Source organism: Adiantum capillus-veneris, chromosome 7 (genome assembly GCF_014529385.1).
Source record: "Adiantum capillus-veneris isolate H3 chromosome 7, ASM1452938v2, whole genome shotgun sequence".
Classification (NCBI taxonomy): domain Eukaryota; kingdom Viridiplantae; phylum Streptophyta; class Polypodiopsida; order Polypodiales; family Pteridaceae; genus Adiantum; species Adiantum capillus-veneris.
In genome coordinates this window covers 56,840,595-56,867,333 of record NC_140937.1, presented here as the reverse complement: position 1 = coordinate 56,867,333, position 26,739 = coordinate 56,840,595, and the positions used below count along the sequence as shown (strand labels likewise).

Sequence of the window (26,739 nt, the reverse complement as noted above, 5' to 3'; positions counted from 1 at the left end):
GGAGCGACAGGTATAAGGTGTTGATACGCATTGAGAATTGTTGCTTTGTGTGGTTTGTTTTGCAGGAATCTCCCGTCTTACGGGAAGGCCCTTAACGGGAAGTGCGGCTTCACGCCTAAGTCCCTTACGGGAAAGTACAGCTTCGCGCCTAAGTCCCTTACGAGAAGGAACGGCCTTGTGTCCAAGCCCTTTACGGGAAAACACGACCTTCGGGTCTAAGATTACAAAACGGAAGGTTTCCTCGGGTTCTCGTGCTTGTATAAGAATTCTCCCTGAATAAAAGAATACTCTTAACGGGGGGGGGGGGGGCCAAGCCCATCTTCTGGTCCCCAATACTGTGTCGATCTTCTCCCTTCTCTCATATTTGCAAAGTATTATATTTTTCAGATTTCTAAGTGCTCGTGTACGCTCCCGTTTTCTGACAGTGGTATCAGAGCTCGGACTCCTCTCTTTCTCTGCAAAGAAGGACGATTCTGGGAAGAACGGGAAGAACCATGTCGGGCCAAGGGAGAAGCGTTGAAGAGGAGCTTCAACAAGTGCAAGCTCAGCTTGCGGATTTGCAACAAATCTTACTGTTGCCAGACGTCCAAAAGCTCTTGGACGGAATGAAGAAAACTAATGGAACCGATGCATCCGGGCATCCAAACCACACTGTTGGCGTGAGACCACAGGAGGAAAGAGAAGAAGAACGTGCCGAGGTGCACAAAGGATCTTCGGATCGGAATGAACGGCCTACTCCAAGGAAAGGCCAAGAAAAAGCGCTCTCTTTGCTAGACGAGAGCAAGCACATCTCTATCTCATCTCCATCTTACTCTCCTGATTATACTTCTACTTCTCGATCGTCTCGTCAGAAGAAGGAAGCCGCTACTACTACTACCCTACATCAACCTAAAGATAAGCCTCGATTCAAGAAGCATGGTCGCAAGTCTCAACATTGCATGAGAGTCTTCAAATCGGGCGACAAGGACATCAAGTTCGAAACCTACAACGGATGGAGAGACATCTCCAAAGCACTGTCCTTCATTAGACAGTTTGAAGTCGCCTTTACCAATGGACACTTCACAAAAAGATCCAAATTACGGGATGCACCTCAAGGAAACGGCAAGTGATTGGTGGTTAGCCAAGATTCTGGAAGGTTCTCAGGCCAGAACTTGGGAGAGCTTCAAATCTGAATTTTATGAACAATTTCTTCCACCTGACTTCGAGCAGGACATACCGAAGGAATGGGACTGGCTTGCCCAGAAGGAACATGAAGGAGTAACAACGTATGTGGACAAGTATTGGTCGGTTCTTCTGAGGGTCACTCCCTTCATGAAGATTGCCGACGAGGAAAAGAAACGAAAGTTCTAAGCGGGTCTCCAACCGCAGCTTCGAAAGAGTATGAAAGTGTATCCGCATGACACTCTTCAGAGGATGATGGAGTCAGCAATCATTGCTGAGGATTTGCACTCAACTGGGACACCCAGAAAAATGGAGCATAGCACTTACCGTGCAAGACAAAGAGGGGTCTACGATGACCGAGGAGGCCAAGGAAGAAAACGTCCTCCATCTAGGGACGATGATCACTCTAAGAAGCCAGAGGGCAATGGCAAGCGAACTAAGTATCTTTCTCCTACTCAACTTCAAACTTTCAGAGAGGAAGGAAGATGCTTCTACTGTGGCGAGAAAGGACATATGAAACCAGATTGCCCGCTAAAGCAGCAACGGCAAGAACAAGCCTCTGCGAGGCAAGAGAAAGCAAGGAAGGAACCCGCACCACCAAGCTCGAACTCAATTCCAAATGTTCAAGGAAACACAGAAACGGAGAAAGGGAAGCGTCAACTTCTGAAGGGCTGGGGGTCTTTGAACAACCAGCGAGTACTGATTCTTTATGATCCAGGATCCACGGATAACTTCATCTCCCTGGATACTGCGGAACGATTGTGCCTCACACCGGCTCAGCTTGGCACACCGGTTACATCCGGATCGGCATTCGAGGGGTTGACAACCAATGCAACTCCCGTGCAAGGACAGCTCAATCTTCAGATTGGCGAGTACAAGGACCGCGAATCATTTTTGATGGCACCCATCGAGGGATATGATATCATCTTGGGTATGCCATGGCACTTCCACATGACACCTATTCCCGATTATGTGGAAAAGACCCTCACTTTTGATCATGGGGGTAAGAAAATAAAGATTCATGCTGATGCAGGAGATTGGCAGTTCCCAATTGTAAGCCATATCTCCATTAAGAAAGAAATGAAGAAGTGTGTTTCTGCTTACTTGATTTTTGCACGTGAGAAGGATAAAACTAGTAGGGACTCTCTCTCTAGTCTGGAAGTTAAGCGTCTTCAATTTATTGAAAAGTACAAAGATTGTTTCACGGAAACACTTCCTGATGAACTCCCTCCGGTACGCTCGGAAGATCACCGCATAGATCTCATACCGGGTAGCTCGCCTCCCAATCAACCCCCTTATCGGGTAAGTCTTGCTCAGCAAGAGGAAATTTTGAAGCAAGTCAACGAGCTTCTAGAGAAAGGGTTAGTACGGCCAAGTGCTTCACCCTACTGCTCTCCAGTTCTACTGGTGCAGAAGAAAGATGGCACGTTTCGAATGTGCATAGACTATAGGTCTTTAAACAAGATCACGATCAAGAATCGCTTTCCGATCCCTCGGATTGATGATATACTTGATAAGTTGCAGGGTGCAAGTGTTTTTAGTCGCATAGACTTAAAGAGTGGGTATCATCAGATACGGATCGCCCCTGAGGATGTCCATAAGACTGCTTTCCGCACAACCTTTGGACTATATGAATTTTTGGAAATGCCTTTCGGCTTGACCAATGCTCCTGCGACCTTCAATCGCATGATGGACCGCATTTTCAGCCCGTATCGAGCTTTTACGGGAGTATTCTTTGACGACATACTCATCTTCTCTAAGTCAGAAGAGGAACATCGGAAGCACTTGGACTTGGTGTTTCAAGAATTGCGAAAGCATGAGTTGCATGTGAATGCAAAGAAGAGCGAGTTCTTTCTCTCAGAGATACATTATCTCGGCCATATAGTCTCTCACAATCAAGTGAGTATGGATCCTGCCAAGATCCGAGTGGTAGAAGATTGGCCTATTCCCACTACGGTACATGATGTACGTAGCTTCCTGGGATTATGTTCGTATTATCGAAGGTTTGTCCGAGGATTTGCTCATGTAGCAGGACCCCTTCATGACTTGACTAAGAAGAAGATTCCTTTCAGATGGGGATCGAGACAACAAGGAGCTTTTGATCGGCTCAAGTACTTGCTAAGCCATGGACCTATTTTGATAGTGCCTGACTTAAGGAAACCATTTGAGGTTCACTACGATGCTTCAGGCGATTGCATCGGAGTAGTGTTAAACCAAGAAGGCCATGCAGTGGCTTACGAAAGCAGACGGCTTAAGGATGCAGAGTTGCATGCATCAATCTACGAAAAGGAACTCACGGTTGTGATTCACGCCTTATCCAACTGGAAGCACTATCTTCTAGGAGCGGATTTTGTGATCAAGACTGATCACCAGAGTTTGCGGTATTTTCTTATGCAAAGGAAACTATGTGAGAAGCAGATGAGATGGGCCAACTTTTTGTCTATGTTTCACTTTCAGACTTTTCACACGGCTGGGAGTAAGAATGTGGTCACGGACGCATTGTCTAGGCGGCCAAGGGTGAACGTTATCACCTCGGTGTATCACCAAGAACTAGAAGCACTACCGGATTTGTATCCGAATGACCCAGACTTCTCCAGCATTTGGGGAAAGCTACATCGTGGAGAGAATGAGTTTCCCTATTCCATTCGGGACGGTTATCTCTACCACCATCAGGCCATATGTGTGGCGGAACCATTAAGAAAGAAGATCATGGATGAAGCACACGCTTCGCCTTATGCGGGTCATCGGGGTATTCTCCCTAGGACCTTAGCAATGGAAAGATATTTCTTTTGGCCTAGCCTTAAAGCAGACATTGATAAATATGTCAGGGAATGCTTGGTTTGCCAAAAAGTGAAGTATGATCGGCATAAGACGCCTTGATTGCTACAACCTTTGCCTGTGCCTAATGAACCTTGGGAAAGTATTGCCATGGACGTCATCATGGACCTCCCTAGAACTCAGACTGGAAATGACGCAATCTGGACCATTGTGGATAGGTTTAGCAAGCAAGCACACTTTATACCAGTCAAGAAAACGATAAAAGCAGATCATATGGCTAGGGTCTTTCTGGCACAGATCTTTAAGCATCATGGAATGCCTAAGTCTATTGTGAGTGATCGAGATTCTCGCATGACATGAAATTTTTGGCGTGCCTTGATGGATAATCTTGGTACGAAGCTGAATTTTTCATCTGCCTACCATCCTCAAACGGACGGGCAGAGTGAGATAGCCAATTCCACAGTATTGGATATGTTGAAAGCTTATGTGTTAGACCGGCAATCTGACTGGGAGAAATATTTGCCTCTTGTCGAGTATGCGTATAACAATACCATACACTCATCGACGGGGAAAGCACCTTTTTAGATTCTCTATGGTAAGCCTTTGCTTCCGCTTATCCTTTTAACTAAGGATAAGATCTTTGCAGCAGATGAATTTGTCCGGGATTTGGACACAGCCTACGGGCAAGTTAGGAGAGCTATTCTACGCTCTCAGGAAAAGCATAAGAAAGCTGCAGACAAGCACAGGAGGAATCTAGACTTAATAGTCGGACAATTAGTCTTACTTAAGTTTGAGAAGGCAAGACTTAAGAAACAAGCGTCTCATAAGGGGAAGGTGGTAAAACTTTCTATCCGTTATTATGGGCCGTTTAAGATCACTGAGCGAGTAAATGATGTCGCCTTCCGATTAGAGCTACCGCCTAATTGGAAGATCCATAATGCTTTCCATGTCAGTTTACTCCGGCCGTATGTGGGACCGCCTCCAAGCCAGCCTAGTGCTGAGGAACCTCTTGAGGTTGAGGAAACAAAAGAAATACTCCAACCGGAGCAAATAGTAAGTCATCAGGAGCGGCCTCTCAAATCCGGAAAGATAACACGGAAGTATTTGGTTAAGTTTAAGAACTATTCGAATCTAGATGCTCAGTGGATGACGCAGGAGGAATTAGCAGCTTATCCCGAGATACTGGAGGTATCTGTCCAAGCACTACAGTTGAGGTCAACTGTTTAGAAGCCAGAGGGATGTTGCTAATTGGAGTATTTTCTTATTTTTAATGATTAATCTCTTTTTTAGGATATTTTATTGTGTGCACTAAGAACTGTTAAAAGATTGTAGCTACACGAACTGCCATCAAGAACGGACAACTTTGATGTGTCATTTGATGGGTGACGGTAAACATCGCGAAGGAGTTTTCGTAAGTTCAGTGGAAAGGGCCGGGTTACGAGTGTCCCTGATGCGTCACATGATGGGTGACGGGTGCATCAGTAAGGGGGCATCCCGTAGGCCAAGGGGGAAATCCGAACTGAGTAAGAAAATACGCGTAAGAACGCAAGCACAAGAATAAAGATGGGTTCAATGAAGCTTTTTACGAAAAGCAGGAACATTCGCGGGAGGGGAGATGCTTTCCCGCGAGGAGTCTGTGTCTGCATTGCATCTGTGCCCGTGTCCTGCATCCGGGGACGCCTAGAATGTGTTCGTGTAGCATTGTTTTCACTAACTGAGTGAGTTTTTAAAGTTTGAACAGGTTCACACTTTATTTTATAAAGTGGCCGGTCACTTTTAAGTGACCAGCCCTTTTATTAATAAAATAAAGCAAGGCTTTTATTAAAAAAAAAAGCCAGCGCTAAAAGCTACGCAGGGGGCTGAAATCTGCGATCTCTCTCTCTCCTCTCTCTAGGGCGCCAGATTCTGCTTTTTCGGCCCCTATTCCCGCCGGGTGCAAGGGCCTATAAAAGGGTAGCCAGCGTTCCATTTTTCCCATGCCGGGAGCAGCAGAAAGTGCTAGCGCTAGGATTCTGGAGCGGAGGTTGGCGAAGGAAACGGCAAGTGTTTGTGTGACGACTGAGTACGGAGGTCGTTTTTCTGAGCAAGGAGCGACAGGTATAAGGTGTTGATACGCATTGAGAATTGTTGCTTTGTGTGGTTTGTTTTGCAGGAATCTCCCGTCTTACGGGAAGGCCCTTAACGGGAAGTACGGCTTCACGCCTAAGTCCCTTACGGGAAAGTACAGCTTCGCGCCTAAGTCCCTTACGGGAAGGAACGGCCTTGTGCCCAAGCCCTTTACGGGAAAGCACGACCTTCGGGTCTAAGATTACAGAACGGAGGGTTTCCTCGGGTTCTCGTTCTTGTATAAGAATTCTCCCTGAATAAAAGAATACTCTTAACGGGGGGGGGGACAAGCCCATCTTCTGGTCCCCAATACTGTGTCGATCTTCTCCCTTCTCTTATATTTGCAAAGTATTATATTTTTCAGATTTCTAAGTGCTCGTGTACGCTCCCGTTTTGTGTGTGTGTGTGTGTGAGAGAGAGAGAGAGAGAGAGAGAGAGAGAGAGAGAGAGAGAGAGAGAGAGTGTTTGTGGGTTATAGTGACTATTGCAACAGGCACGGCTTCTGCTTCCTCCCCTAAAAACTTAGTCAAAATTTAAATGCCAGGATATATGCGACGAGGATGCCCTATCAATGTAGCTCAATTCTCGGCTGGAAAACACTCCTCTAAGTTTTGCCTCAGTTGTGCCTCCTCCACAATCCACTTCCCTTGCGAGAGCTGCACGTGAGGCCACAATCACTGGAATTTCTCCTCCTACACGGGCAGCTGGTGGAAATAAAGGCCAAGGGAAACAAGCATTGCTTCATACGCCTGTTGATCACACAGCGACAAAGGATAAAGCGAAAGAAAAGAGTAAAGATAAAGGCAAGGCCCCGGTCTCAGTCATAGAGGCTTGGACAGTCCCCAAAAAAGTGATTAAAGTACGTAATGAGGTTTCTTTAAGCAATTATCTTCTTCTCCCAACCTCTGTGAGAAGAATCTTCTTTGCAACGATAACAAGTCTTTGGCAGAGGCTTGGGACAAGGTCATTCGTTCATATAAGTATGTAGTCACAGGGGATACTTCAGGGCCTCTTTCTTCCAAACCTAGTATATCCCATTCGATATTGCCGGAGTCTTGTCAAGTAGCACATCCTCATCCACCTTTAGTTGATGAGGATCTGCCTATGCACAACAGCAATTAAATTATCCTTTTTCTTTGCTCTTTGTACATATTAGTTATAGTGCATAGCTCTTTAAAGTGCATTTCATACAATGTGCGTGGGTTAAGCAATCACGCAAAGTGGCAGCTTACTTGGCACTATGTACATACATGTAAGGCAGACATTGTAGTTTTACAAGAGCACAATCAGCATGAGTATGCTGGCCAGATATCTTACTACGGGGAGTATTGGATCGCCTATGCAAGATCTAGTGATTACTCAAGGGTGCTTATGCTTATTCGTCATGAACTGCAACCAATTCTCGCTTTCAATGATCCTGTTGGGAGGTGGATGGTAATGCAATGTATGGTGAATGGGGAAGTCTTTGAATTTGCAGTTGCATATGCCTATACAGCTCCTGCGGATAGGGCGAGGCTATGGAATGATATGGCATATTACAATTGATGCTCGAATGCATTTCTTGTGGGGATTTCAATAATGTGCCGAATCCTCCGGATAATACGACTGGTCATTCTCATATGCTAGCCATGGAAAAGCAATCATGGGATCACTTGATGTCAAGTTGTAATGCATTGGATATGTGGTATTCTTTGCATAAGAATCATCCAGGATTCACTTTCCAGCACAATGCGTTGTCCTTTTATCGCACTCGCTTGGACCGATGGTATAGTCTGCATATGCAACAATATGAGGACTATATATGTGAAATGAGCATTGATTATACGTTTGGCATCTCGGATCATGCTCCCATAAGTTTATCGTTACACTTTGGCTACATGCAAGATGCTGCCATATTACCAAGGAAGCGGTTGTTACATATCAATAATGCATATTTGTCACGTGCAACTTTTAGCAATATGATTGTGGGTATCATTTCGCCTCTTTTGTCCCAGATGCATGGTCATATTGACACGGCTTGGCACCGTTTTGTTATGTGAGTTCAACATGTCATTCAAGAGTTTATGATAAGGATCCTTGTGTGAAGCCATAGGTGCCGCGGAAAAAGAATAGGGGATCGGGATTTCCCGTAGAAGAGAAATCGGCCGTGCTTTGATACCACTGTAACAGACTTGGACACTCCAAGTCAAGAATCAATCGCGACAGCACCAAATAACCACTTCAAACAATTCACAGATCACAATAGATTTGCACTGGCCCGGCGGAGTTCCGTGCCTAGAGATATTGGCCCCAAAGACTGGCGCCCCTGGCTCCTCTTTCGGTATTTCTTTTTGTATTAATCAGTTTAAAGTACAAGAGAGTGGGTCGGGATTCACTCTCAGACTCTGCGTCTAGATGCTCTGAGGAGTGAATGCCCAAACCACTTATTTAAAGTTACAAGGGATGCCCAAAAGCAGAGCCCCAAAAGCTTCTAAATCAAAAGCTAAAAGCTTCTCTCTCTCAAACCCTTTGTGGGCTTCTTAAAAAAAATAAAGCAATTGGACTCTCTCTCTCTCTCTTTCTCTGCCCAATTGCGTAGCCCAAAAAGCAAATTTTGCGCTGCAAAATCCGCCGCAATTTCAGGGATTTCCGTACACTGGCCCACGTGGCAGTTTTTTTAGGGTTTCAGCCAGCAGTTAGGGTTTCCAGACATTAGGGTTTCTGAAAATTAGGGTTTCTGGCAGATTTTAGGGTTTGCAGGAAATCAGGGTTTTCTGGCAGAAATTAGGGTTTCTGCTGCCGGTCGCCATGTCATCACTTTGTGACAGCAACCCAAGTCGCGCAGGTTCTCAATCTCCAGCCCAAGTCGGCGTTAGCAATAGCCTCGAGCCCAAGTCGGCATCAAGCTTGTTGCTGCTCATTAGCCCAAGTCGGCTCCAGTACACACCTGCCGTTGCTGCTCAGGCCTGCACTAGCCTCGAGTCATCACCGCATTCACGAAACCCTAAGGTTGTAACCGGCACAACAAAGAATATTTGGGTGTTTCTTAACACAAGAGGAGTTTCCCATAGGAAGCAAGACAAGCAAAGAAAATACCCTGAAGACCTTTGCGAGAACACGACCGACTTTTGCTGCCATTTTAGCAGCCCCGAGCAAATCCGATCGAATTGAGCGTCTCCAAGCAGCCCTCGATCGGGTCATGGAAGAGAATCGCGAACTCAAAGCTCGCCTTAGCAAGCTTGAGGCACGATTTGATTCCATGGTCGATCTTGCCACCAACAAAGTGAAGGAAGTCGAAGCCAAGGCCATCGAAACCCACTCGGCAACACTTGCAAAGGTGAAGACATGTGTGACAGTAGAGCTTCGAGAACTATGACTCCAAGAAGGAAATGCCCTCAAGGTCCGCATTGGTGGGCTACCCCAAGCATGCGACACGACCGAGAACGACTTCTCAGAGCGCATCAATTTCCTCAACGAAACACTTCAGCCAATCAAACTTGACTACAACGCAATAGATTGTATCACCTCAAGAGGCCGTGACAAACCCATACCAAGTCGGCATGCCATTCTTAAATTCGGAAGTAGAGATTCTCCAACAATCACGTCTTCTCAAAGACATCCAAGTTTTAGATCGTAGAAGAACTCACTCCACTACAACTCAAACACAAGAGTGAAGAGCTTAAGAAAAAGGTACATGAAGCCTGCAAACAAGGTAAATGGGCAGTCTACCGAGGTGGTAAAGCTATCATCCAGGAGTTTCAAAATCCCAAATCAGCTGTCCCCACAGTTGACCCCCCTTAGATTTTTGTCTTCCCCCTTTTCTTTTCACCTTCCCAATGGACCCTCAATCCTTAATTGATATGTATCGTCATCCTCTGCTTAAGACACAACTGTTGTAATGTTTGTTTTTGGTCCCATGGGTCATATATGACCTCCGTGGATGATAATTCAATCTCTCTCTCTCTCTCTCTCTCTCTCTCTCTCTCAGAGTGGCTGCATGGAATTGTAATGGATCTCTGCGCCTTGATGTAGGGGCCTTTGAGGATAGTTTCACAGGGAGAGATCATTTTCTACTCTGAGAAGCATCAGACCCTGGGGCAGTCCATGCCCCATTTGAGCGGATACAGATGGGAGACAACTTGCAGACAGGAGACTCGATCAAAGTGCAGAGGACGAGGTTCAGGAGGAGTGGCAGTCTTATTCAGGGAGGAGCTACAGTCTCTGAGATAGCTCGGAGGGATGAGCATGCTAGGTACATGTGGGTGAGACTGAAGGCAGAGACAAGCAAATATCTCTACATCGCTATTTGCTATTTCCCCCCTAGTACGTCAGTATATGCATCACCTAGAGGACAATCCTCCTTCTCTATTTTAGATGATGATATATGGGAGTTTTCTAGAGATGGCGGCATTATTATCTTGGGGGATTTCAATGCTAGGACTGCCCATCACCAGATAGTATTGTCACACCTCAATAGAAAAGAACTTGTATCCTTTTTCTATTAATCTTAAATTTTACAAGTGCGTTTTCCTTTTGTAAAACAAGATATAGCTAGAACAGTGCACCGTAATATGATCACCGATGAGTAGTCATAGGTTAAGGTGGACCTCCATAGTGGGTTAGAACATAGATAGTGCACACTCCCACCTAGATAACCCAATAGGGCGCCTGTTACTTGTAACTCATGCATATCAGGATCATACTTGCACATAGAAAGGGTTGATGCCTTGGAGTTTGGGCTATATCCGCCTGAAAAGACAGTTACTATCACAAGATGGGTACCACGTGCCAATAGAAAAGAGCAGACTAAACAGACTTTTAGCACTTCAATAACAACTGAATTGAAAGAGAGAGACGACACGTGACACGGAGTGGCGGAATTCCACCCCAGAGAGTATTGGCTCCAAACCTTGGCTCCCCTTTCGGTATTTCTTTACATTGCATCAACATAGTACAAGCCGGTACTCCAGACTCTGCACCTTCTCCAAGAAGCATGCCAGAGAATGAGCCCTAACCTCATATTTAAAGGCCCTAGGCCCCAAAAGCAGTTTACAGTAAAAAGCCTTCAAAACTCAAAAGCTTCTGGTGCAAAAGCAAAGCCAAAAAGCTACCAGCGTAAATCACGGAAATCCGTACAGTTGCCACGTCATCAGCCAACGCAAAACGCGGAAATCTATACAGCATGCCACGTCATCATGTTAGCGCAATTTTCGGAAATCTGCCACGTCATCAGTTTTTGTGTGTGTTTGGGTTCTGCTTTATTTTAATCCTTTGTGTCGCTTGGGGCCCCATCGAACGGGGTCCCCATAAGATGGTAGGACTTCTTCTGTTACTTGTTCTTCTTAGGGTTTAGGCCCCTCGGCCACATCTGTAAGTTGGCTCCATTCTTTAGGCTTTGACACGTCAGCAGTTTGTTACATCTCCCCTTCTTGAAAGAGAGTAATCGTCCGCAATTACAGCATATCTGCAAAACAACTCAAGTTAGCTCAAAAATTTCTGAGGGTCATTCCGAGGGACAATCAATTTGCTCTTTTTATTAAGGAGGTAGCTTCTCCTTTCTGCTCTTTTGATCAAGGAGTTAGCTTCTCCTTTCGATTGTTTTGATCAAGGAGTTAGCTTCTCCTTTCGGTTGTTTTGATCAAGGAGTTAGCTTCTCCTTTCTGCTCTTTTGATCAAAGAGTTAGCTTCTCCTTTCGTCCAGATCGGAACTCTTGATATTCCGGCGTAGTAAAATTAGCCATCACACCCAGACCGTACTGATCTTCCACGGGTGTCTTGATGCACTAAAATTACATACCCAGGCAATCTCATCCAATTAGGAATATTCAGTAATTGGCACATCACAATGCAACACAAATGCTTACATATGCATGTTACAAGACACAACAAACAGCGCCGCTGAGCACTCCCCCGAGACAAACGGTCTGCGGTATGAAGCTACTCAACGACTACCTCGTCACTCCCCCCGCAAATAACCTAAAAAGGTCCGGGCCATGAGCTCAAAAGACTGTACAACCAAACGCTCCCCAGACCGCAGTCTGCGTCGCTTGGAGGTTCAAGCATACAACCAAACGCTTCCCAGGCATTGGCCTGCATCGTTCGGAGGTTTTCTAGCATACAATGGAACGCTCCCTAGGCATCGGCCTGCGTCGTTCCGAGGTTTTCAAACATACAACGAAACGCTCCCCAGGCATCGGCCTGCGTCGTTCTGAGGTTCAAACAATACCAAAACAGTATTTCTCACTTCTCCATTTGGGAGTAAAATCACCAATCATTGAAACCAGTATCAAACCAGAGTCAAACAATTCAAATCGGCACCAAAACAAGTTCAAAACAGATACCATCCATTTCAAACAAATTCCAAACAGGATCACCAAACAAGATTAAACAGAACTCAAACTTAACTTTCCATCTTGAAACCTATACCAAAAATTAGGGTTAGGTTCCTTCCATGAGGTCGTAGCCGAGCACAGCATGGTCCATCAACTCTTGGACAAACAATGTTTTTTTGGCGGCGATGGTAGTCCCAAGATAGCAATCACATTGGATCTCATGCTCGTGAAGAGACATCTACTAGGAGATATCGAGAAATTTCAAGTTATAATCTGCTAGGGTTTCCATGGCCATCATTTCAGGATACCCCACTCTGCCAGAAGTTGCACTCCGAAAGAAGATGTCAAAAAACCATATAATTGTTGGGTTAAAGGCCTAACTAACCCATTTTTGTACAGTTTTATACTTTGTCCAGGACACATTTTTTAAAGGTCACTTATAATAAAAGTGGGAAGACCCAAAACTCACTTATTGAGTTTTCCCTAAAAAAGTGAGCTCTCTCTCTCTCCCTCTTCGTTCTGCTAGCGCTTCCCTTCTGCAGCACAGTGCCTCCGCTTCAAGCCTCAAGGCCTGCACATCTTCGCGTACTCTATCACTTGCACACATTGCCGCGCGCTCATCAACTGGTATCAAAGCCAGATTAGGGTTTCAGAAGCTTTGCGCAAGAGGCTGGACATCAGGCGTAAGGCTTCTCTCGCGTCAAATTTCCGCTTTCATCGCGAAGCCCCTTGCTTCCGGTGTCACCTAGGGTGATTAGGGTTCCCAAAACAGCATAAAACAAGCTGAAATTAGGTCAAAACAGGTAAAGACCAGAAAATTACAGGTCAAAACAGCAAAACGCAGGTGTTCTAAATCGATTCCCGTGAATGCCCCTTGCTTTTCCCACTCAAAACAGGTCCATTTGATGCAAATTGATGCGCCAAAACAGTAAATTTGCAGAAAATTCAGAATTGGACTGTTTTTATGTACACAAATTGAGGTTTATGTATGCCTTTTGTGGGTTTATGCAAGTACGCATTGGGGATACTTGTTAATTGCTGAAATTTTCAGCACATTGTATGCAACGTGTTGTACATTGTGATCACTGGAAATTTTCAGATTTTGTGTAGACACTTTCTGCTGCATTTTTATCCGTGCAAATGGCCTCTACTTCCTCGTCGTCTGATGCCAAGAGCTTGATGGAAATCAAGCGATTTGACGGTACAGGTTTCGACCTATGGCAGGACAGGATGCAGGGGATTTTGTTCCTCAAGGATTGCGAGGACGCCCTTTTGGCTGTAAAGCCTGAGGATATGCCGGATGAGGATTGGGCCAAGCTCAACAAGAGGGCAAAGGCCTACATCAAAATGGCTGTGACCGATGACATTCTGGTGGACATAAAGGGCTTGGACAGTGCACATGCAATTTGGCATAAGTTGAAGGCCACTTATGAGAATGCCACCCCTGTGAATCAGGTGCATTTGATGCGCAAACTGGTCATGATGCTTGACGAAGCCAAGTCGGCTTCTGAGCACTTAAGTGCTTTCACCAGTGTTATGAGTCAGCTACAGGATACTGGGCTTCAACCTTTTGACGACAAGTTGAGGAGGTTTGGTCTGGCAAACCTGCATCTTATGATCATTTGAGAGTGTTTGGCTGCGAGGCTTTTGTCCATGTTCGTAATGACTTGAGGACAAAGCTAGATGCCAAGTCCATCCAAGGACTCTTCCTAGGTTATGGGGAAGAGGGTGAAATGGGCTACAGGATATGGTTGCCTCAGTTTAACAGGTGTTCAATGAGGCTAAATTGCTGAAAAATGCTACATCTTCTGAAATTGACAAGAAATCGGTCAAATTTCAGCCTCTCTTGCCACCTATTGATGTTGAAAAAGAGCCTCAGGATGCATTACCGCAAGCTGAAATTGATAATCAGCCGGTTAACCTTGAGCCAGAAGAGGTAGGACATGATTTAGATGCTCCAAATGAGGATGGACAGCCACCTGTCATGGCTGAAAATGACTTTCAGCAGCATGAGCATGCTGAAACTGAGAGGAACTTGTATGCAAACTAAGAAGGGCATTGTATGGTTTGAGGCAGTCATCACGTCAGTGGTACAAAAAGTTTGATACTTTTATGCTGTCTCAAGGCTTTAAACGTAGCCATTTAGACCATTGTTTGTATACAAAGAAGGATAATGATGGAAGTCCTATAATCCTTGTGCTCTATGTAGATGATATGTTGATTGCTGGGATGCATAAGGCTACCATTGATGCTCTTAAACGTCAGCTGAATTCAGCTTTTGCAATGAAGGATTTAGGTGATGCTGAGCACATCTTGGGCATGAGAATCAAGAGAGATAGAAAGCTGAAATTGCTCTTCTTATCTCAAGAAAAGTACATTGCTAAAGTACTTGACAGGTTTAACATTGCTGAAGCTAAGTCACTTGGAGTACCTTTACCTCCACACACAAAACTTAGCAAAGCCGATTGCCCAAAGGATGACGTGGCAGTGAATGCTATGAAGGGAATCCCTTATGCATCAGCTTGTGGTGCTCTTATTTATGCTATGGTTGCCACTCGTCCTGCCATTGCCCATGCGGTGGGAGTTGTTAGTAGGTACATGTCCAATCCCGACAAAGCACATTGGGAAGCTGTGAAATGCATTCTGAGATACTTGTCAGGTACACAATCTAAGTGTATATGCTATGGCAAAAGTGACCTGAAGTTGCAGGGCTATTGTAATTGTGGCATTGAGTACTCCTGAGGCTGAATATATTTCAGTCACTGAGGCTTCTAAAGAGGCCATATGGTTGGGCAGACTTGTCAAAGAGCTTGGTATGCCTGCTAGTACTCCTGTCTTGGGATGTGATAGCCAGAGTGCTGTCTATTTGGCCAAGAATGCCATGTTTCATGCACGGACGGACAAAGCACATTGATGTGCGATACCACTTCATACGACAAGTATTGGAGGATGGTCTAGTCACCTTGACTAAGATTCACTCACAGGATAACCCTGCAGATGTTCTCACCAAGAGTCTTGCTAAGGCTCAACATGAGCATTGCATACAGCTGGTGAGAGTTGGTTAACTTAAAGGCGTCATTTATGCTTTTAAGTGGGAGGTTGTTTGGTTAAAGGCTTAAATAACCCCTTTTTGTACATTTTTATACTTTGTCCAGGTTCATGTTGAACATGGACACATTTTTTAAAGATCACTTATAATAAAAGTCGGAAAACCCAAAACTCACGTATTGAGTTTTCCCCAAAAATGTGAGCTCTCTCTCTCTCTCCCTCTTCGTTCTGCTAGCGCTTCCCTTCTGCAGCACAGTGCCTCCGCTTCAAGCCTCAAGGCGTGCACATCTTCGCGTGCTCTATCACTTGCACACACCGCCGCGCGCTCATCAATAACTTCGGGCAAAATTTTCTTGAAAGCTTGCCAAGTCCTTGGAAGTGTGCGGCCTGGTAGCTATAGACATCTGTTGGTACTGTCTCTGAGAAAAACAGCAGCTCGAAACAAATCTTGGATCCTTCTCTTGCAAGTGATCTTAATGGATTATGTCATGTAAGACTTGAGCGGTGAAGATGGGAGCGCGCCCGATGCGCGATGAAGTAAGGTGGCAATGACTAATAAGTCCGGGTTGGGGCGAAGCTAAAATTTCCAATGAGCTTTTGAAAGTGCAATCTTGCTCTGTCTGCTCCTTGGTAGGACCAGTATGCTTTCAGAAAAGCACACGCGTGATAGGACTTCTTCTGTTACTTGTTCTTCTTAGGGTTTAGGCCCCTCGGCCACATCTGTAAGTTGGCTCCATCCTTTAGGCTTTGACACGTCAGTAGTTTGTTACAGTTACAATCAACAAGATGGCATGATCATGAAGATTGCTCATTATGCATATGTAGGCTGAATGCATTGAATGCTTTATCTCCTCATAGAGATGTTAAATTCATGTTTGAAGCAAAAACCGTATTGTACTCGGAAAGAGCTTTCAAATGATACCTATATTAATGTGTGTTTTTAGCAGTTCCAAGATGGAAGCTTCGAGAAGATTCTAGAAGGAAGGTTCCAAAAGGAGCACATGTGGCGGGACGCTTGTCACAAACTTTCCAAAAGACGAGACACTTGTCAAAAAGCTTTCAAAGGAAGAGATAAGTGTGTGGATACTTGTCAAAAAGCTTTTAAAGGAAGAGACAAGTGTGTGGACACTTGTCATGCCAACTTTATCTTTTACTAAACACTTGTCACAATCCTCTTCAACTTTTCCCTTTTTCTCTTGAAGCAACTTCTCTATAAATAAAGCCTCCTTCCCTCTCATTTCCCCATCTCCTAATTGCTGAATTTCCTCTACCATCAGCCCAAGAAACCCCCTTCATTACCAACACGATATCTCTCTACGCTTACTATTCCTTCATCCTCAAGAAGCCATATGCCTCTCTCTAGCTTGTTGTTTTTCAGGGCAGCACACCTATAAATCTGAAAATTCTGTTGTTTCCCTTCAATTTTGCGCTCTTCTATTCATCCTACAAGCAACCAAGACATTAGATCTCTTCTCTAGTATACGCAGCAGCTAAATTTTACCTTTGTACATATGTTTGAGAAGTCTACTTATGTTTACTTTTATGCATGTGCATATGGCATCTTGCATGATCTACGAGTGTGAGTGTACTTAAACTCACTCTCGGGTTGATTGTAACTGAGCTCAATCCTAAGGTACTTGGGTTGAGTAGAAATCTATTTCCTTTGAGGGGGGGGGGGGGGGTTGCCCATCTTCAACCCTAATTCTGTCTCTTGTCTCTTTGAAGTGTTGTGATTAATATTTTGTCAAGTTCTTTAAGCATTAAGCACTCTTGGTTGTACGGGGCTCTTACAAGTATTCTATGATACCTTAGAGGAGTTGATGCGGGAGCTTTATATTACAGAAATGGGCATGTCTAGATTATCACAGGATGAGGAGCACACTGAGTATGGCAGATACTTGATTGATATGGGGACTGCACATGGATTGGCCATTTTGAATGGCCTACAGAGATTCCCTGCAGCAGCTGGTGGTTTTACATGCTTTCCACATCGGCATGGCGCTAGTACAGTGGATTATGTTATGGCTCCGCCAGGACTCATTTCTTCCTTTCAGGATTTCGTGGTGGGAATTGTCACGTGACACATTTAACCCTATGTGTACGTGGACAAGCTACAGCATGACCAGGGTTCAGTCAGTCAAGTAAGTCTAGAATAGGAAGTGATCTGGCACTTTTGTGAGTCTGTTCGCAGGCTGTGCATGTCCAGACACTTAGAGTAGATGCATATCCTCTGGTTGCACATAGCATGATCATCAAACTACAGTTAGAATTCATCAGGAGCATTTTTATAGTGCATAGACCTATTTTCCCTATTTTTGACATTTTTTACTTATCATTTTTAAGTGACTTTTGTTGGGAACTGGGTAGGGCAAATCCACTAAGCAAGTATATATAGAAACCTAGCGCTAGCACTTTCTGGCAGAAGAGGCAGCAGGAGCACCTTGCTCAACAGGCAACTTCTCAGCAAGACCCCCACAGAGGCCTAGCGTTTTTGCAAGAGACAGCAGAACCTAGCGTTTTTGGATTCAAGACGAGCCCTGGTGTTTTGCACAGCAAATCAGCCCTGACGACCACAGTAGACAACAGATCCTCTAGCGTTAGCAGATTCCACAGCAGGAAGACAATTCAACCCTAGCGTTTTTGAATTGCAGTTCAGCCCTTGGCGTTTGCAGTTCCATCGCGACAAGATCAACAAGAGGACCAGCGTTTTCAGTTTTCAGCAGTCAAACATCGCAGAAGAAGTCCCGAACCTCCCACCTTCCCGCAGCAGATTCTCGCCGCACGGTCAGATCCCGCAAAGTTCGCAGTTTCAGCCTGGAAAATGCAGATTTCAGCATCTGCGTTTTCAGCGCGTCGTCGTCGCATCGTCGCCATCGACATCGTCACCGACATAGAGTCAAAATTCAACAAATAAAGATTTGCAGATTTCAGCCCTTAGCATTTTCAGATTTCAGCCCGCCGTCTCGTCGTCGTCCTCATCGTCGGCAAGTCCAAGCATTGTAGAGATTTGTGCAATCATAAGTAGACCGCTCTCGCCGTAGAGAGTGGGGCCTTCGCAGGAGGGTTGACAACATTCTGGTGTCGTATTCTTCTTTCTCTATCTCTCAGTCTCATGCACCTTCATTCACAGTGTTCACCACTTTGTTTGTGTCCATTGCACTCTCTCACTAAAGGAACAGAAGGCTCTCCCTTCTGTAAGTAAAAGGAATCCTTGAGCACAGTTCGGAGCACTCATTTTGAGCAAAGTTCAACATTCACTTCCGCTGCACCTTACAGAACTAGGCCGGTAGGGGTAGCAGTCGATCATGCTATCTTGTCTTTCACTCTATCGTTCCAGTTCAACAAAGCTCCATTGGGAGAGGCCTCCACACATACTCGGTATACCTCCACGAGGGAGACGGATCACGTGTACAATGATGAGATATACATGCAGCTATGCACTTAGGAGCCAAGAAGACCACTAGATGAGCTCACCTAGATTCTGATAGAGACGCTACATGGTGCAGCATCAGAGGCATATCCCCACAGCTAGCCTACACGCAGACGATCTAGAAGCATGCCTCAGAACAGTTGGTATGCTGAGGAGTGTAGATAGACGAGGATCAGATTACAGAGAGAGATGCTTATGGGTACTACTACACATAGACAGTCACGGATTATCTTTCGCCGCCTAGTGCGACGAAAGAAGAGGGCTTACCTATCTCAATTAGAGCGTGATCTGTATTAGCTGTTTATGAGTCAGTACTCTAGTGAGGCATGGAGGCTTTTCAATGAGCACTCTCTACCGCCAGCCATCACTTCCACAGAGACATGGGGGGAATATGCTACATCTCTCTATACAGCATCGGGGCAGCCACCTTTACTTGACCCTCTAGAGGCATGCCCAGAAACATGTACTTTCTTCACTGCTTAGAGGGTAAGGAAAGCCATTGACAAGATGAAGACAGGAAGAGCACAGGATCATGATGGTCTGGTAGCAGAGCACTTTATCCATGCCCGAGATATGCTTGCAGAGCCTCTTGCTATGATGTTTAATAGAGCCATGTACGCGGGTTTCCCTGAGACTTGGAGTATGTCCACTATTGTGCCTATCTTCAAGTCGGGAGATCCTATGCTTCTCGAGAATTACGGAACCATCATGGTTGGTCACACTCTGGCTAGGCTATATGGATCAATTCTTGAGCATGAGCTGAGTTATGGGCAGAGAGATGGCATACGGGCAGCAGGACAGGCAGGGTTCAGGAGAGGTTTCTCCACTCTTGACCAGATTTTGACACTTTGAGCCATCATTGAGGAGGGTAGACACCATGGCAGGAGGATATACTGTAGTTTTGTGGATTTCCACAAAGCCTTTGATACAGTGCCATGAGCCAGACTCATACGCAGATTGCAAGACATGGGGTCGCCCACAGAGTTGATCTAGGGGATCTTAGCTTTATACAGGACAGTGGTAGGACAGGTACGCACTGCTTAGGGCATATCCGACATGGTTCACTCCACCATTGGGGTGAAGCAGGGTTGTCCCCTATCTCCGACCCTCTTTGGGGTATATGTAGATGAGTTTTCAAATTATGTACAGACAGAGGGTGATAGAGGTGCTCAGCTTGCAGGGACATGGATTCTGTTGCTATTATATGCCGATGATATTGTGCTGATATCAGATTCTCTAGAGGGGATGTAGCGTCATTTGAATGCATTGCATGTATTTGCACGGGACAGTGGATTGTCTGTGAACCTTGGTAAGACCAAGGTAATGGTGTTTAACACCACAGTGCAGTGGGTAAGGAGGTCCGCTCCCACTTTTGCATATGGTCAAGAGACTGTAGTATGCAGATACATACACTTAGCTTGGGGCGGTTTTCAGTGGTGGTTGAGTATTTTTCCTAAGGCATGCAACAGATACACGATTGACCAGAGCCTATGCAACATTGGGGAGACTTGAGAGGATATGTTCTTAGGTTCAGTTCCAGGAACCTCGGACAAAGCTTTGGCTCTTTGACACTTTGGTCACTTTGGCCATGCTGTACGGAGTGGAGATATGGGGCCCCTCAGTTGATTATCATAGCAAAGCTGGCAGTACTGATGGATGGAGATGTATGGAGAAGCCCTTGGTGTCTATGATTTCTCGGATGATTAGGGCCAAGGCCTCAGTACCACATGCCATTATTAGGGCGGAGCTTGCTGCTTCTCCATTGGTAGTGGAGGCACTCACTCAATGAGTTTCATTTATGCATAGCACTTGGGCTCTCCCTAGAGACAGATATGCTCGATTAGCACTAGAGTTTTCGCGACAGCTGGCATTGCAGGGAGATAGATCATGTTGGTATGCAGAGATGGCATCTTGGTTTCAGTTACATGGCTTTAGTATGGATCGGCTACCCCTATTTCAGTACTCTTTGGATGCACCCTCCATGACCCTCACTAGGGCAGAGATTACCAGGCTCGTCAGACAGGACTTGATTCAACTGGATACGAAGAGGACATGGATACAACCTACACATGAGCTAGGTACGAAGATGACTTCCTATAGAGAGCATCTTCTCCAACTCACGGAGGATGGTTTTGTGATCAGACCAGATATATGGACACTCATCTATCCCTCGGGATACGATGTGCTATTGGTCAGATACGCACATCCTCACATCAGCTAGAGATCGAGACAGGCAGACTTAGAGGAGTACCCGCTGAGTCCAGGATTTGTAAGGTGTGCCAGATAGAGCCAGAGACAGAGCTACATTACATATGTCACTGCCCAGCATACTATGAAATACGAGGCAGCTTTCACTGTCTATTCAGAGAGGGTTTTGGGCCACTTTCTAGAGTCATGAGATACCAGGATCAGAGATGCCTCGAATTATACTTACTGGAGATTCGTAAACACAGAGAGGACCTCTTGAAGAGGGGCACAACGAGAGAGATCCAGCAACAACGGAAAATTACAGATTTCTTTCAGTCACAGACAGAGGAGTCCGAACAACCCCAATAGCATAACAACACCAGAGGCACTAGAGGCATACTGCCTGATCGGGCGATAGAGTTGGGGCTGTCCCGTCGCCCATGGATCAGGGGGCCCTCTCGACATCGACGCAGATTGCGACAGAGGATCCATACCATACTGGCGCGACATAGGAGCCGTCCCGACAGAGTGCCTACCTTGGAGGACATTGAATCTCTATAGCCTTTTGGATACTGATGTAGATGTATATGATGCCTCGATTGTCAGAGAGCTCCATTGTTTCAACTCACCCTTTGTATTCCCTTTGTATCAGCTTTCACCCCACCCCTACCCACTATCTTCTTTTCAGTTCTTTGTACTTTTTGTACCCAGACTTGGTATTGGATTCACCACATGTAACCGTTTGTTCTGATAGGTCATTTTGGCCTTTTGAAGACGTTAATATTACATTTCATTTCATTTCATTTTCTCATTCTCATTGCACAGCTTCACACAGACAATATAGACAAGACTTACAAGCGTGCAGGAGGCCTGCACAGGCACTCTCAAGCTCTGCACACTTACACAGGTCAAGAAGAAGTTTAAGCACATTGGGTGTTTGAAATGTTAAAGTTATAATTATCAAGTTCGTACATGCTCAAAAGGTATCAGGTGTTTGAAGTGTCAAGTAGCCTATGCATCGGAGTAAAGTTGTCAGTTGCATTTCTGTAATGGTTTAAGCACATTTTCTTAGTACTTTTTCGCTGTTGAGTCGGTGTGAATCTGGCTTGTATTGTTTGAACCTTTGGTTTGGGGTGGTGAGGGATGTAAGATAATGATGGTCTCTTGAAGCTCAAATGCTTGACATGCTCACAGGGTCCACAGTATGATTGAGAAGCTGGCACAGTTTACAGATGTTCGCTGCTGTCTTGTAGTTGGAGGTCTTTCTACTAAGGTGATTATCTGGTAGGCACTCTTTGTTTTGCATGCTATTTAATGATATTGCATTGCATCTTACCTCTAGACTTGCATTGGATTGGACCATTAGGAACATTTTGTCTATGCTTTTTGTAGGCCTTACTGTTAAATATCATATGCGAAAGAGGTTTCTGATTGTCACATTGCAACAAGGCAACATTACAAGCAGACTTTCACTCAATGTAGAGTGGTGATTTTAGGTATATGTCTTAACCTTTCTCTCTTTCTCTTGGGAGACCAGGTTCAAGAGGTGGGTCTTCGATCACATCCAGACATTGTTGTAGCAACACCAGGTCGAATGATTGATCACTTGCATAACACACACTCAGTGGGATTGGAGGATCTGGCAATTTTAATACTAGATGAAGCTGACCGTCTGCTGGAGCTTGGATTCAGCAATGAGGTTCAAGAGCTGGTGTGTACTGTATTGCAAACATACGGACTTTATGATTACTGGTAATTTCCTTGAACTGAAAGCATCATCAGAGAATGTGACTTGTTTCAGGTAAGGCTTTGCCCAAAGAAGAGGCAAACTATGCTTTTCTCGGCAACAATGACTGAAGAAGTGAATGAGCTGGTCAAGTTGTCGTTAGCCAATCCTGTACGGCTTTCAGCTGACCCTTCAACTCAGCGACCTTCAACACTTGTGGAACAGTATGTTTTCTTAATCACTATCAGCTTCTAGATATCATGTGTGGGTTTTTAGTGTTCGATGGCTCTGGCAGGGTGAGGGGGAACTGTTAGAGTTAAGGGAGGGCTGGTTTATGCAACCTTGGTCTTGATATGATTGTCGTGCCGCTAAAAGAACCTGATTACTGCATTGGTTCTGGTCTATTTTCCATTGCAAAAGGGTTGTAAAGATAAGGCCTCAGCATGAGGGTGATAAGGAAGCTGTTCTCTTGGCAGTATGCACCAGGTCATTCAAAAGCAAAGTTATAATTTTCAGGTGTGGTTGTTATTTTGTTTGTATAGTGGTCCTTTTGGCCCTCTTAGGTAGCCTTTCTAAGCAATCTTGCTTGCAGTGGTACAAAGGTGGAAGCTCATAGACTAAAGATCTTGTTTGGTCTTTCGGGTCTTCGAGCAGCGGAGCTTCATGGAAATTTGACACAAGCTCAGAGGCTAGACGTATTCATTTTCTGCCCCAAAATTTCTTCACACAAAGCTCAAATGTCCCATATTCTATGACCTTTTTTTGGCAGGCATTGGAAGTATTCAAGAAAAGGGATGTGGATTTTCTAATTGCTACTGATGTAGCTGCACGTGTGAGTGTTCAAAGTTGGACAAAATAAATTGCTTCCTGACTATAATTGCACAGGTCTACCCAATGTGTACATTGTTATCCAAATTGGTCTTGTGCATGCAGGGCCTAGATATTGTTGGTGTTGAGACTGTTATAAACTTTGAATGCCCTCGAGACATAACCACGTTAGTGTTCAAATTTATTTTTGGTGATTATTTCATGACAGTTTGTGGTAAATGTGACGGGAAGTGGAACTCTCCTTTGAGTGCAGGTATGTGCATAGAGTAGGTCGAACTGCAAGAGCTGGGCAGCATGGCTGTGCAGTTACTTTTGTCTCTGAGAAAGATCGCACATTGTTAAAGTTGGTGGTGAGTAGTGTGTTTTAAGGCCTGTATTTGGTATAACAGCAAGAAGGATGAATTGTTCCTATTTTTATAAGCTGTCGTTTACCTTGAAGGCTAAAAGAGCTGGGTCAAAGCTAAGTAGTAGAATTGTACCAGTGGGTACAATAATGAAGTGGCATGACAAGATTATTGATATGGAGCGCTCTGTTCGGGCTGTTATTCAGGAAGAAAGGTTCAATTAGGTTTTTGTTGTCATTCTGTGAAAGCCCTATTAAAATTCTGATCGAGTTTTACATAATTCTGAATTGAAACTCTGCAATTATTCATTGTTTTAGGGAGGAAAGGGCGCTGCGAAAAGCTGAGATGGAAGCGAATAAGGTAAGTTTAGGCTCATTACAATGGTTAACTATTGCCAGGTAGCCATCCAGAAAAGGAACTTAACTTTGCTAAGCCTTACACCATCATTCTTTCTCATGGATGTTGTTGACGTCATTGTTGTTATTCGCAGGCGCAAAATATGATGGACCATGAAGTTGAAATATTTTCACGACCCAAAAAAGTTTGGTTTCAGACTACACAGGAGAAAAGGCAAAGTGCCAATGCTGCCAAGGTAGGTGCAATTCAGAGAAATGACACCCATATACTAGTTGGCTATGAGACTTGGGACTGATGGCGCTTGCAAAGGATGTGTATGTTTAACTTACAAGCAAGAAGAAGAACAGTGCGAAGGAAAAGCCTCAAACCATAAGGAGCAACACAAGTTCAAGGATCAGAAACAGGGTAACAAGAAGAGATCTTTTAAAAGAGGAAGTTTGGGGGGACACTTAAATCTGTTGACCAAAAAATGAAATTGTCTAAGCAGGGAAAGCATCGCAAATGTGAAAGGCTGGGCATATTTTTACATGTTGTCCTACTGAGGACGAGGATAGACTAAACTTCAAAAAGCTGCAGAAGAGAGAAAGGGGAAGAAGGAAAATACCTGAGTAAGAATCAGAGAGATTAAAATTTATGAAGTCTTATTTTGAGTAGTTTGAGCAAACACCAACTATTCGGATTCCTTGAAGATACGGGGGGCTTCTTGATGAATACCAAGCTGATGGTAGCTGTGGTATTGGCGATTTCTCTTATCTGTGATTCAAGCATGGGTGATGGGTAGCCTGTTTGACCCCATACAGGGTTGAAGCTTAGCTTGGTTAGGAATATATGCTTTCATGATTATCTATTTGTAGTATGAAAATTGTTAATTAAGATCGTTTTGTTGTGACAGTTTCCTATACATGTTGTTTTATTTGTATAATTCTTGCATGGAAATAGCAACAATTAACTTGGTATTCTTTAGGTTAGTTTGTACTTCTCTATGATGGGTGTGAGCAGCTGCTCCCAATAGGTAACAATTGGCCTAAGGCTATTAAACATAAAAAATTAAATTCAAATTTGTTGTATTTGGTGTAATCCCACTGGTGGGGATCTCTCAGCCAACACTTTGTGGCTTCGTGATTTTCTCACAACTGAGACTAGTTACATTATCACCTTTCACTTTAACAAGTGTTGCACAGATGCCTTCGTGTATGGGCTGTTTGGAATGGATTTCAACTTTGGCAGAAAGATATGCAGGCTTCACGTCAAACTCGAGATTTATTTTCGTGAAACTTGTTATGTGCTCAACCATTATCCATAGACACGATTCAGCTTCATAAAAACTGGAGTCATTGGGAGATGATGCTTGTTATTAGCACTATACAGATTTATGAATTTTATGTGTAAGTTTGTATTGTTAGTTTATGATGAGAGATCTCAAGTCCACTCTAAACTTTTTTCTTTTTTCTGGGAGTTTCACATATGCCACTAATATTGATCAAGGCCACAACTTGTTATGTGTTGAATGAAAGGATGCCTTTTGATTAACGATATGCTACTTGTTTGACAGGCTGCGAAGCTTGCTGTTGGGGGGCATAAAGAGACTAGGAAGTCTGATAGCCTGAAGAATGCGATGGGGGAGCAAAATAAAAGAAAATCCCTTGAACGTGAGGTAAAGATAGGGCAAGTAAACGCTTTGTCAGAACAAGCACACAGATTTGAAGTAGCTATTGCTATTGGAGGGAATGCTACTCCATCAGTACAGTATCATGAATGTTTGCTGCTTGCGTTAAATGAGGTTTTGCAATCCACTTGACATAATCCACGTGTTGAGCAGTGCTGAATTGGAAGTGTACATCTTGATTTAACGTTCCTGCTATGTTGCTTATCTGTGCTTGTGTGGGGTTGTATGTTGTTGGCAATGTGGCTAATTGGATAATTTACAAGTCACAGCCGTGAATAACTTCTTAACAGAAAAATTTGACGCGGAAGAAGCGCCGAAGACTAGAGGCTGCACAAGAAGCTGCTGATGAGTTTAGTGATGAAGAGGTTAATCATCTGTAGTCTCAGCTGGCTTTAGATTTTTTTATCCATTTTACCATGAGGGGTGACAAGGTGCCTCAAAAGTATCATCCTTTTTACAGGTTGATGGCGTCAAAGCACAAAAGGTTAAAGTGAAACATGGAGGCACTACCATGGCAGAACTTGCTTACAGAAGGGCAAAAGCTGTAAAGGCTGTGGACAAGGCAAGATTATCTGGGAAAATGCGAAAGGGTTTAACAACTGCTGACAAAGGGAGATCTAAGTTGCAAAGGGAGAAAAAGAAAAGAGCAGAGATGGAAGACCTGTTTCAAGGAGATATGAACAAGGCAAAAGGGAAGGCTCAAAGTTTCAGAAATACTTTCAAAGGGGGAAGAAAGCCAGGCATTTCAAAAAGAGCTTTCAAGAGCAAATCAAGGTGAGTATTGCTGCTAAAATGAT

At 44.5% G+C, this 26,739-nt stretch overlaps 1 protein-coding gene across 4 annotated transcripts in view; it reads left to right on the top strand.

Moving 5' to 3' along the window:
* The window catches only part of LOC147453898 (DEA(D/H)-box RNA helicase family protein), a 47,942-nt gene that overhangs the window by 20,379 nt on the left and 824 nt on the right, over positions 1 to 26,739 (top strand). For all 4 annotated transcript variants that reach the window (XR_015188572.1, XR_015188571.1, XM_086515968.1 and 1 more), the window contains 14 exons: positions 22,216 to 22,294; positions 22,559 to 22,732; positions 22,823 to 22,971; positions 23,168 to 23,263; positions 23,340 to 23,442; positions 23,517 to 23,579; positions 23,681 to 23,742; positions 23,829 to 23,925; positions 24,015 to 24,133; positions 24,237 to 24,279; positions 24,410 to 24,511; positions 25,829 to 25,930; positions 26,233 to 26,307; positions 26,403 to 26,716. Coding sequence is in view for 2 of the 4 variants with exons in the window: in XM_086515968.1 (XP_086372094.1) it covers positions 22,216 to 22,294; positions 22,559 to 22,732; positions 22,823 to 22,971; positions 23,168 to 23,263; positions 23,340 to 23,442; positions 23,517 to 23,579; positions 23,681 to 23,742; positions 23,829 to 23,925; positions 24,015 to 24,133; positions 24,237 to 24,279; positions 24,410 to 24,511; positions 25,829 to 25,930; positions 26,233 to 26,307; positions 26,403 to 26,716 (1,578 nt within the window). In the remaining 2 variants the exon portion in view is untranslated. The remainder of the gene's footprint in view (positions 1 to 22,215; positions 22,295 to 22,558; positions 22,733 to 22,822; positions 22,972 to 23,167; positions 23,264 to 23,339; positions 23,443 to 23,516; positions 23,580 to 23,680; positions 23,743 to 23,828; positions 23,926 to 24,014; positions 24,134 to 24,236; positions 24,280 to 24,409; positions 24,512 to 25,828; positions 25,931 to 26,232; positions 26,308 to 26,402; positions 26,717 to 26,739) is intronic.